Here is a 12,578-nt window from a genome sequence, read left to right on the forward strand (position 1 = left end):
CCAGAGACCGCCCGTGTGTGATCAAAAACCGGTTGTTTGGTTGCTTAAATGCTGGTCTTAACGGTCATTTCATAATACCTCACGTCTGATGATTGACAGTTTTGTCCAATGTACTGATGTAAAATGTTGCTAAACAAACAAAACCACATCACACGCCAGCTTTTCATTGATAATTGCTGAACAAACATGTCGCATCCAATTAGTAGATTAGTAGACCAAATCATACCAAAAATGATCAGTTCGGTTAAGGTATAAATAGGAGGCATATATTTATTAAAAATCAGTTTCAATTTGATTCTTTTGCTCTACACATATTCAAAACATCTTTATCTTCATTCTGAAGTCATGGCTGATTGTCGAAAACGCAAAGTGCTTTCACTAGAAGATCGTGTGAAAGTTGTAAAGTTGTTTGAAGGCGGCAAAAGCTGCAGAAAAATTGCAGAATCCATGAACATTGGAAAGACACAAATACAGAGCATAGTAAATGACAAAGAAAAAATAATGTCACTGTGGCAAAATGGTGCTAACACTGGCCAAAAATATCAGAAAGCATGGAAAACAGTCTACACGGAGCTGAACGAAAGAGTGTGGGACTGGTTTTGTGCCACACGTGCCAAAAACCACCCTGTTACTGGCGTAGCCTTGAAGGAATATGCACTGATGAAAGCCACAGAAATGAATCTGGATGACTTCACTGCCTCCAATGGTAATTATTTAGGCCTATAAATTTCCAGCTTGATAACCCAAAATGTTTTAATATGCATTCACTTTTGTTTTACTTGACTTGAATAAGTTTAAGTTACTTTTGCAAATTTTAACGCGTGTTTTGTTTTCTATATTACAGGCTGGCTAGAGGCTTTCAAAAATGCAACAATCTGTCCATGAAAGTGTTGAATGGAGAAGCAGCAGACGTGAATCCTGCAGCAGTCGATGACTGGAACAAGTGCCTGGCAGCTATTACCGAGGGCTACGAGTTGAAGGATATCTTCAACGCAGATGAGACGGGGCTGTTCTATAGAGCCCTACCCACCCATTCACTTGTCAAGAAGGGGACACTTGCAGTGGGGCAAAATTCTAAGGAGCTGCTCACCATTTTACTGCATGCAGTGCCTCCGGCGAGAAGCTGACCCCATTAGTGATCGGGAAATCTGCCAAACCCCGCTGTTTTGGCAGCCTGTCAACATCATCACTTCCCGTAATATATAAACACAATAAGAAGGCGTGGATGACCAGCACTATCTTCAGGGATCGGCTCACAACTATCAACAATAAAATGAAGCTGCAGAAGAGGAAATTCCTCATGTTTGTGGACAACTGTCCCGCTCACCCCATCATCCTGTCAAATGTCAAGCTGCATTTCCTGCCTCCGAACACGACATCAAAGCTACAGTCATGCGACGCAGGAATCATCCATGCTTTCAAGGCATTACAGGAAGCGGCTTGTGAGGCATGTGCTGTTCAAATGAATGAAACAGACCTTGCAACAGACATCGCGCGATCTGTGAACATTCTGGACATGGTGTACTGGTGTAAACAAGCATGGGATTGTGTTACCGCTGAGACAGTGGTCAACTGTTTTCGGAAGTGTGGTTTTGTAGCTTTTGCTCCAGCCACAGAGGACACACCACAACTGGAGCTACCCACAGCAGATCCAGACTTTGAGCATGTCCTGGGTGGTACATCCTGGGAGGATTTCACCGACTGCGACAGTGACGTAGTCAGCACTGTCCAGTTTGGAGACAACTGGCAGAAGGAGCTCGATGAAGCAGCTGCTGGTGAGCACCAGGAGCCAGAGGAGGAGCAACAAAACCAGGAAACTGGAGACGACTTTGTTCCAGACAACAAGGAGATGGCTAGATGCCTGGAGTATCTTCGAAAGTGCGCAGTGGCCCAGAACAACACAGAACTTTTGAATATTGTTCAGAGTGGACAGAAGTCAGTGACCATGTTGGCTCAGCAGACCAGAAAAAAACAGTTGTGCATTCAGGACTTTTTCAAACTGTAAATAAAGTTAATAGAGTCTACATGTATTGTAAAATTGTTTTTGTACATATTGCTGTTAGTTTGTTTTGTTTTGTTGTTTTTTTTGCTAAGAAAAAAATATAAGAAACAAATGAAAAGCCTTTCTTTGTTTTCTTTGTTAACTTCAAAATATGTACAAATAAAAAAAAACATGCAAAAAATGGGCTCCTGCAATAACAGACCACCTGCTGTTTAAGACCACTATTGCTCTGCAGAAGGGGTGGTCTTAAATACCAGGATCTACTGTATTTGATATTCTTCTTGTGAAGTCCACATTTCTTCCAACACAATGTTAAAAAGCAGACATACAAGAACTCATAGAATCTAAACAATCATGAAATATGAACCAATAACACTACAAACTGGTCTACGAAATTACAATAGGTAACTTACAGATACCTGAATTCACCAACTAACAAACACAGTAATTATTCTGTCATTGATTATGTTCTACCAGAACATTTACTTACCTGATAACCAGTGTAAAACATCAAACCTTAAATGTGACTTAATATTCTGCTAAAATGTGGATGAAATTCACATGTAGGAAATACAACAATCCATCAAACTGACTTTCATTTCTCAACAGGTGTTTGTTTAGTTGAAGTTCAAAACTATTCATGTTTTATTTGTGCCTGCCAGTCAACACCACCTATCACCAATTTGTGGGATTTTCTAATTACACTCCTTCATATTTTCTACTTACATGAGACACGATTTAGTTCTCTCCTACAAAAGATCAGACTAATATTCATCTCGTACATTCCACTGTGTCATCTACTTAACTCTGTCATCCCAAGAGTTGTCAAACTGACTGACTATCTGATCATATGGTTTATTTATTTAAAGTTGTTATGGTTTACATACCATTAACTTTTAATATAACTTTACAAAACTTGACAATTTTTCAGTAAACATGTTTACTGGAAAATTGCTAAAATAAAGAAAATTAATCTCACAAATCTCAAATTTTACTTGTGTAATCTCTAAAATCATCCTAAATACTTTTCAAATGTTTGTTTTTGGTAAAACTTTTATATTTTCTGTTATTTTCTCTACCCTAACTTAAAATAGGTTCAGTCAATTTGACTGACCTTGTAACCACCATAACAAATTATTGAAATAAATCTAAATTACCCTTTTCCTTTTTAGAATGACTTTAAATTAGAAAAGAGAAGGTGCCTAAAGAAAAATGTCACACTTTTCACATTAGAAGATATTTAGGATTTTTATCAATACTATCATAAAAAGAACCTAGAACTTGAATACTACTAAACTATGGATTTAAGTTACAATTTTATGCTATACTAATAGGTGTAACATAGATAAAAAGTAGTTTAATTACACTTACAATACAAGACACTAAAAACCTCATGACATACACAATAAAGCAAGCCCTTGGTGAAGAGGTTAATCAAGGAATATAAAGAAACCATAAAGGACCTCATTATTAAAATAAGGGATGTGACAAAATAAAGATTTTTATTCAGTAAAAAACAAAGAACCCAACATTTCTTTTATTATCATTATTTTACATTTTAGAAAAATCTTTTAACAATGCAACATTATTAAGTAATTTCATCTTAAGTTTTTTAACCCACCTGGTTGACTGGAAAGAGTTCCCTGTAAGGTCATGTCTTGATGAAGTTGATTCTGATGTGGCCCTGAAAAAAACAACAAAAACAGTTGCCTTCAAATTCAATCAAACCTGAAACCCATCATACTGTCTGGTTCAAAATTTGATAGGAAAACAAAATATTCTACAAGCCTATTATTATCCTAGTTTAATACACCAACTAGTCCAACTTTTATCAGTGACGAGGTAAAATACTTCTTTCTTATGAATGTTAAGAACTCGTTATGGTATCTTCAAACTTTTCAGTAGTGTACAAACAGTTTTTATTAAACACTGAAATGTATGACATTATGATTCATTAAAATGTTTAGCCAGGCATCACTCCAGTGTTTGCCCAACCTACATGTAACACGTACCACTCCGTGTTTGCTCAGCCTACATGTAACACGTACCACTCGGTGTTTGCTCAGCCTACGTGTAACACGTACCACTCGGTGTTTGCTCAGCCTACGTGTAACACGTACCACTCGGTGTTTGCTCAGCCTACGTGTAACACGTACCACTCGGTGTTTGCTCAGCCTACATGTAACACGTACCACTCGGTGTTTGCTCAGCCTACCTGTAACGCACCACTTTGCTCAGCCTACATGTAACCGCGCACCACTCGGTGCTTGCTCAGCTTACATGTAACACGTACCACTCGGTGTTTGCTCAGCTTACATGTAACACGTACCACTCGGTGTTTGTTCAGCTTACATGTAACACGTACCACTCTGTGTTTGTTCAACCTATATGTAGCACGTACCACTCGGTGTTTGCTCAGCCTATATGTAGCACGTACCACTCGGTGTTTGCTCAGCCTACCTGTAACACGTACCACTCGGTGTTTGCTCAGCCTACATGTAACACGTACCACTCGGTGCTTGCTCAGCCTACATGTAACACGTACCACTCGGTGCTTGCTCAGCTTACATGTAACACGTACCACTCGGTGTTTGCTCAGCTTACATGTAACATGTACCACTCGGTGTTTGTTCAACCTATATGTAGCACATACCACTCGGTGTTTGTTCAACCTATATGTAGCACGTACCACTCTGTGTTTGTTCAACCTATATGTAGCACGTACCACTCGGTGTTTGTTCAACCTATATGTAACACGTACCACTCGGTGTTTGTTCAACCTATATGTAACATAAATTAGATAACACTTGTGGTTTGACAATAAAGTTTAAATCTACACTAAGGTAACAATAACAAATTCATATGGATGTTAATTTCAATAATTCACATGTCCTATGCAGCCTAACAATGAACATCAGTACAGATTTAAATGTTATTTTCACGTATTTTACACAGTATTGTCTATGTAACTATTACTAAAGAGTGTTACATCTAGAGAAATGGCAAATACCTTAGATAGTTAGTTTACTTCTAAGTGTCATATAACACTAAAAAGGAATAATTAAAAACCAGAATATCTTGGTGGCTTCATGGTTAGAGCATGTATTTGAATGATTGCTAGTTCAAGGGTCACTTACAAAATGCTGATATGTCCTTAAGCAAGAAACTTCACCTCAATATTTTCTGTCCATCCTATTACATAAAGAATACCAGCTGAAAGTTTAACCTGTAAAGGACTGGCATATCTCATCCAGGGGAAAGAACAGAACTTACTTATCTACTTGTGCCAATAAATTTAGATTTCACATTCAAAGTGTTCTCTCAATACGTGTTTGATCTGATCCCTGATTTGACCTAAGAATAATTAAGGTATTGAACTGTCAGATAACACTAAAATGTTGTAAAGTTTTAAAAAATAATAAATCATTAAAATATTAAATAACTTCAAGGATGACATCACACAAGTGTTTGAAAACAACTGTCATCAATCCAGAGATCAATATAAAAATCAAACTGTACATTACTGCTAGATCAAATAATTTAATACTGTGGTTATGATTTTCTTCTTAGGTTTTAACAGTTCAATATACACAAAGACAATGTTATACTGTCAGGTTTAAACTGTCACATATTATTTTAACCTATATTTACATACATGGTTTTCACAAATTTTGCTGTAACACTTCTCATACATCACCTCGTACAGTACATATTCACTACATATTTTAGTGTATTGCTATGCTATACATACATCTTCACCATATCAGACTGCTACAAATCACTGCAACAGTGCCAACTAATGCAATTACAGAACTGTAGTTAGTTTTCACTATATCTGTTTCTTAACCAATATTTTATATATGGAAAAACAAAATATTCCACATACATCTAATAAGTTATAGTTTTTGTAAGTAAGAGAAAATAAACAATTAACAATGCATGAATTACACATGAAAAACTTAGAAAAGTCAAAACCAATCTGAATACATAGCTTGGTAATAACCTGACACAAAAACAATCTGTTCAAACATATCTAGAAGTTCTGATAAAATAAGTATGATAACCTGACACAAAGATAATCTGTTCAAACATATCTAAAAATTGTGATAAAATACGTATTTTTACCTGACACAAAGATAATCTGTTCAAACATATCTAAAAGTTGTGATAAAATACATATAACCTGACACATAGATAATCTGTTCAAATAATATCTACAAGTTGTGATAAAATACGTATGATAACCTGACAAAGATAATCTGTTCAAACATATGTAGAAGTTCGAGATAAAAAATGAATTTCACTCACAGTATCCAGGATGTTGAGTTCTCAGTGTATTTTCAGGTAGACTAGGTGGTACCATAGTTTGTGTGTAGGTTAGAGTACTTCCTGTTCCACCCCAAGAATTACTACCTGCCATGATTAAAGTTAAAACATTCATACTAAACCACTTCAAAATAGGTAACACTTCCAAGAATTACTGCCTGCCATTAGTAAGTTATAAAATTCATTCTAAACCATTTTAATATATATAACACTGCCAATAATTACTACCTGCCATGATTATGTTCAGAAATTCATACTAAATCATTTCATACAAGAAAACTGCTGTGAATTATTGGAAATATCATGAGTAATTTGTGGTCTGAATTACCTACTTATAGGTAACACACATTACATTTATGGACAACAAAGGACCAATTGACCAATCTCAGCTGTACTATCCTATAAGTCAAACTAAAGCCATTAAATAAAAAATTTAAAGCCAATCCTTATTATTCATTTATCTATCAAGCTTTCTTTTAAAGTCACTTATATTTACTGCTTCCACAACATATGAAAGCAACCTGTTCTGTTAGCCAACCACCCTAATAGAAGAATAAGTCTTAGCTGAAGATGCTTCTACCTTAACTACATCTGTGTGTTTCCTGGTTCTATAATCCTCACTGTAAAGTATGAGAAAATGTTGATACATCAACATTAACAATCTTAAACACATCAGTCAGATCCCCTCAAACTTATCTTTTATTCAACAAAAAATAATTTTAAGGATCTTAATCTCTCCTCTTATGACAAACTCTCCATTCCAGGTACCATTAGTAACCCTCCTCTAAACCTTTTCCAACAATTCAATGTCATATCTGAAGTTAGGAACCCAAGACAGAACAATACCCTAAATATGTCCAAACCAGTAACCTACACAATGCAATTATAACCTCTTTAGACTTATATTCCGTATTTCTGTAGATACAATCTAAAATCCTATTTGCCCTATGATTAGCAACAGCATGCTGCTCGGATAGCTTTAGAGACTGGTCAACCATTATACCAAAATCCCTTTCCTTTATGATGGTGTTGAAGTTATACACATCCAAAATATAATTATAATTCAAATTATGATAAGCCACAAGCAGTATCTTGTATTTATCATAATTAAAGCCAATATGCTGTTTATTTGCTCAACTCACTGAAATATAGTTGATTGAACATTTATAACAACCTTCTACTTTCTTCCATCAAGTAAGAGTGACATTAGCTAATTTCAGACCTGAGGGTACTTGTTCATGAATCAGTGATTTACAAAAAACAATAAGGTCCTTGACTTCCCTTAAAACCCTCAGAGAAATGTTATCTGGCCAGAGTTATCATTCTTTAAACCTCCCAATTTTATTTTAAAAAGCTCAGAATTTATTCAAATATCTTGTTCAACTTCTATCAGTTGTTCAAGATGATGAATGATATTTATGCTTTCATCATTAAAAACTGAAGAAAAATGTAATTTAAGAACAGAGCCATTTCATAATCATCACATATGGCTATCTTTATTGTCCCTCAAGAGTCCTGTACTAATCCTAACACTTTGTTTACTCTAATGTACTTTTAAAAATCCTTACTGTTAATTTTTATGTTTTTGTTATTAATGATGTTCTGCTACCAACTACAACTAATCTATAAAGCTATTTATTTCAGATTCTTATCTACAGATGTAAGTTAAAAAGATTTTCAATAAGGAAATCACAACAACCACAGCAAATTTTGAATCACAGTGAAATGATATGAATTGGAACAATGTTCTAACATTGTCTGGTATTTCAATGCCAGTGTGATGTATCCAGAAAGTGAATATTTTTGGGTAGGATATTTATCAACTTTCTGATACAAAATATTCATACTCTTATATCACAGAAATGTTCAGATTGGGGAATATTAGCATTTTAAATGAATATTAAATTATGTTGAAAACAAGATATCTTCTTAATGGAAAAACAAAACAAGTATTTATGAATCTGGTGAACAAAGACCACAAGCTGCATGTTTTATCTGATCTTCTAGCTCTGTGAACATATAACACTCTCTGATCAAACTTCTTCCAGCTCTGTGAACATATAACTCTGATCAAACTTCATCTAGCTCTGTGAGCATATAGCCCTCTCTGATCAAACTTATTCTGGCTCTGTGAACATATAACACTCTCTGATCAAACTTCATCTAGCTCTGTGAACATATAACACTCTGATCAAACTTCTTCTGGCTCTGTGAACATATAACACTCTCTGATCAAACTTCTTCTAGCTCTGTGAACATATAACACTCTCTGATCAAACTTATTCTGGCTCTGTGAACATATAACACTCTCTGATCAAACTTCTTCTAGCTCTGTGAACATATAACACACACTGATCAAACTTATTCTGGCTCTGTGAACATATCACACACACTGATCAAACTTATTCTGGCTCTGTGAACATATCACACACACTGATCAAACTTATTCTGGCAATGTGATCATATAACGCTCTCTGATCAAACTGATTTTAGATTTTGTTCTTTGTCAACTTAAAGTTTCCAAATATCAATTTTTTACACTACGTAATAATTCTTATATGATATTCTAAATACCTTCAACATATGCAAATTAAGTCTTAGCAAATTACCATATTTTCACCATTAACCCAATAACTACCAGCTACTAACTTTCTATAGCCAATGAAAGTTTTGATATATTTCATTCAAACTTCATAAACATACAGTTTAAGAAACATAAAACCTGTCACTTGATAAATTTAGTTGTTTTTTTTTTTTTATATTATAATCTTTAATATACTAGAAAATTATATTAAAAAACAGTATTCACAAGATGTGATTACAATATTTATATTTATTCCAGATTTGAACTTTTTACTTTATAACTTTTAGTACATTATTTTAAAATCTATGAAATATATTATTGTCTATGAAATGCAAATATTGGCTACTTTAATTTTTTAATGATCACACACTCAATGTACAAAATTGAAAACAATATTTCTCAGTAAACCTAAACAAGTATTTTTTATTTTTAAACAGGATTTCACTTTTATACATGTATTTTTATTTCAAGTTTGTTTCATTGCAGCCCCACTTTTGTTTGTTGTGTACAAAAAAAAACACATGTGAGATTAGTAACTTCATACATCTACTGTAAACTGTCATACTTGTTGCAGGTCGCACTCATTCAGTCCAGCGTAGGCACATTACTGTAGATGTGATAGAAAGTTTCTTGGTACTTGGATATCACTGCTTGGAACTTTCAAACAAGTTTATTTCAGCTCATGTATATTATTTCACTACACCTATAAAATTTAATTACCACTACTAGAGAATGTATGTAATAATTTACAGTACAGGTGTTTGAATAACACTGCCTGACCCTAGTTACATTATACATCCTGATCAGCAAAGGATACATACACAATAAATTACAAAGAAAATCACTTTACAGTACTTAAAGATTAGTTCAGGTCACATTCCCTCATTATATTAAAGGTTTCTCAATCACTTTACAGCACTTAAACATCAGTCAAGGTCACATTCCTCTCATTAAAGGTTTTTAAAAATCACTTTACAGCACTTAAAGATTAGTGCAGGTCACATTCCTCTCATTACATTAAACACTTTTATAGCACTTAAAGATTAGTGCAGGCCACATTCCTCTCATTACATTAAAGGTTTCTATCAGAATTTGAAAATAAAGCTTTTCACTGTACAAACACCCAACTGTGAAAGTGTCACAGCTTCCCCTGTATTACTGAGAAAATGTATATAGTCTGTTTCACAACCGACATACTGGTTTTACTGTTGTCACTAGTACACCAACTGTTAAACCCTTCACAAAATATCAGAATAAACTTTTTATATATCAGTTACACTGTTTTAATTAAAAACAACAACAGAAGTGTGGGTCTTAGTACAAAGTAAAGATAGGAAGAATGAAAAGAATATAACATTTCTAGGTACTAGTACATACAAAAAACACAAGATTATGAAAAATAATGAATCATATTTTTATTATGAACAAATTTAAAATAACATTATTTACTTAATTTAAAACTGCCAATTTAAATTTAAAAGAATATAAAAATCACAAACTTTACGTTTAAATTGCTAAGCCTAATTCATGTAAAGACCACGCATTTGTCACTTGGCAGATCTTAGCTCTAATATTTCTGAATCAACTTCTTTCCTGTAAATATAATATCTAATCAATGACCATCACAAACACACACACAACAAAATTCTGATAAATGATTAACACAAACATGCACACAACATATCTAATCAATGATTTACATAAACACAACATAAATATCTGATCAATGATTAACACAAACAGGCACACAACATATCTAATCAATGATTAACAAAAACATGCACACAAGATAAACATCTAATCAATGATTAACACAAACATGCACAGAATATAAATCTAATCAATGATTAACACAAATATGCACAAAATATAAATCTCTAATCAATGATTAACACAAACATGCACACAGCATAAATATTTAATCAACGATTAACACAAGCATGCACAGTGCATAAATATTTAATCAATGATTAATACAAACATGCAAACAATATAACATGATTTAAGATACGATAGAAAAGTAATAACTGACACACATATCACATGTAGTTCTTTTTCAAGAAGCAAATATCCTAAGGCTTACCAAAAATTACTACTGACTGCTGCTAAATTGCACCTCTTCATAAAATGGCAGTTACTAATAACAAGAACCATCTACAGAGAACATTGTTTTATGTATTTTGTTTACTCTATATATGAAACATGTAAAGTGATTGGAACAACATAGTACTGATATTGTCACTTCTGACAAGGATTAACTGACACTTTTACAACTGAGATTTAACATGCCCAGATGATGTCTTATACAGAAAACAGACTAGAAGAAGATTTAGATACCAACCATAGATGGCAGAACCAGCACTGAAGAGCAAGGAAAACTGTATTCTCAAGATGGCTGGTATGAGTATTAAAACTTTAATGAAAATAAAGTACAGAACAAAGAGGGTTTGCAATTGACCATTGCCGGGGTCATCTTAGGAACGAGAGTGTAAACAGGTACACCTTACTGCAATGCCCCTCAAAAATCCAGTACTGGTTTGTTTCTCTCTTCTGAGCTACTTGATAATATTAATAGTTGGATTCATATAAATTTAAACAATGGAGTATGTGGCAAATGTCTACTTAAAATAATAAAAAATATACTTTAAATAACACTGGTGTGTTAACACAATTCAAAACCCATTAAATAACACTGGCAGGTTAACACTTCAAAATCCATAACCTTTCTACATTCCCCTCCACATGAATGCCAACACCCACCATTAATATAAATGATTTGCTTGTATAGGGTTAAGAGTGTGAATCATTGAAAAATATTTGTTATAAAGATCTTTTGCTATAACAATGTGATAGTTTAACACTCCTACGAAAAGTGGGGCCTAATAGGCCCCAGAGCAACTTGAAAGGTTATAAATATTAGGCTAATAAATTTGTATTTAAATGAAATTCCCATTTCATTTGATTTCATTTCATTAAATATCATTTAAATTTCATTTAAATACAAAATTATTAGCCTAATATTAATAACCTTTCAAGTTGCTCTGGGGCCTATTAGGCCCCACTTTTCGTAGGAGTGTTAATCACCAACATTTAATGATGGTATAAATCATAATGTATGATACTCTAATTAGATCAAGATGATGCACAGATCACATAACCCACCAAAGATACACAATGTTGCAACATTACAGAACTCTTAGAATTATTAGAAAATCTTTTCTTGTGAATCCTATAGAGATTTCCCAATTTAAAGAATGCAAGGGAAGCCTGTTTGAAAAGATAATTAATCTTCCACTTACTGTTCACACTAAACGTCTGTGAAACAGGAGGCTGAGCTTGAGCAATGCCATTCATCCCATTATGTTGTATGTGAGGAGACATTGGTGCCATTGTCGTGGAGACCTCCACTATGAAATACAAACAATAATAGATTAATCACAACTACTGAAAGAAACACTGTAAAACACACAATTATGTTTAACTTGTAATGTTTTAAAACAAAATGTCTCATCTTAACTTTAGCAACATTTCATAACAAAAGCTCTTGAAGTATTTTTTCAAACTTGTACAAATTCCTATTCTAGTAATTTGAAGTTTGCTATCACAGTACACTTCTGGAAAAGAACCATCCATGAGATAAAGTAACATAAATAAAAACATTACTTT

The 12,578-nt window shown here is 33.7% G+C and overlaps 1 protein-coding gene across 10 annotated transcripts in view; it reads right to left on the reverse strand.

Annotated features, from left to right (window-relative positions):
- The window catches only part of LOC143255071 (mothers against decapentaplegic homolog 4-like), a 61,692-nt gene that overhangs the window by 13,042 nt on the left and 36,072 nt on the right, over positions 1-12,578 (reverse strand). For all 10 annotated transcript variants that reach the window (XM_076510129.1, XM_076510126.1, XM_076510125.1 and 7 more), the window contains exons 7-9: positions 12,212-12,319; positions 6,311-6,415; positions 3,624-3,686 (exon numbers count right to left, since the gene is read on the reverse strand). In XM_076510129.1, coding sequence (XP_076366244.1) covers positions 3,624-3,686; positions 6,311-6,415; positions 12,212-12,319 — 276 coding nt within the window. The remainder of the gene's footprint in view (positions 1-3,623; positions 3,687-6,310; positions 6,416-12,211; positions 12,320-12,578) is intronic.

This window comes from Tachypleus tridentatus, chromosome 7 (assembly GCF_004210375.1).
Source record: "Tachypleus tridentatus isolate NWPU-2018 chromosome 7, ASM421037v1, whole genome shotgun sequence".
Classification (NCBI taxonomy): domain Eukaryota; kingdom Metazoa; phylum Arthropoda; class Merostomata; order Xiphosura; family Limulidae; genus Tachypleus; species Tachypleus tridentatus.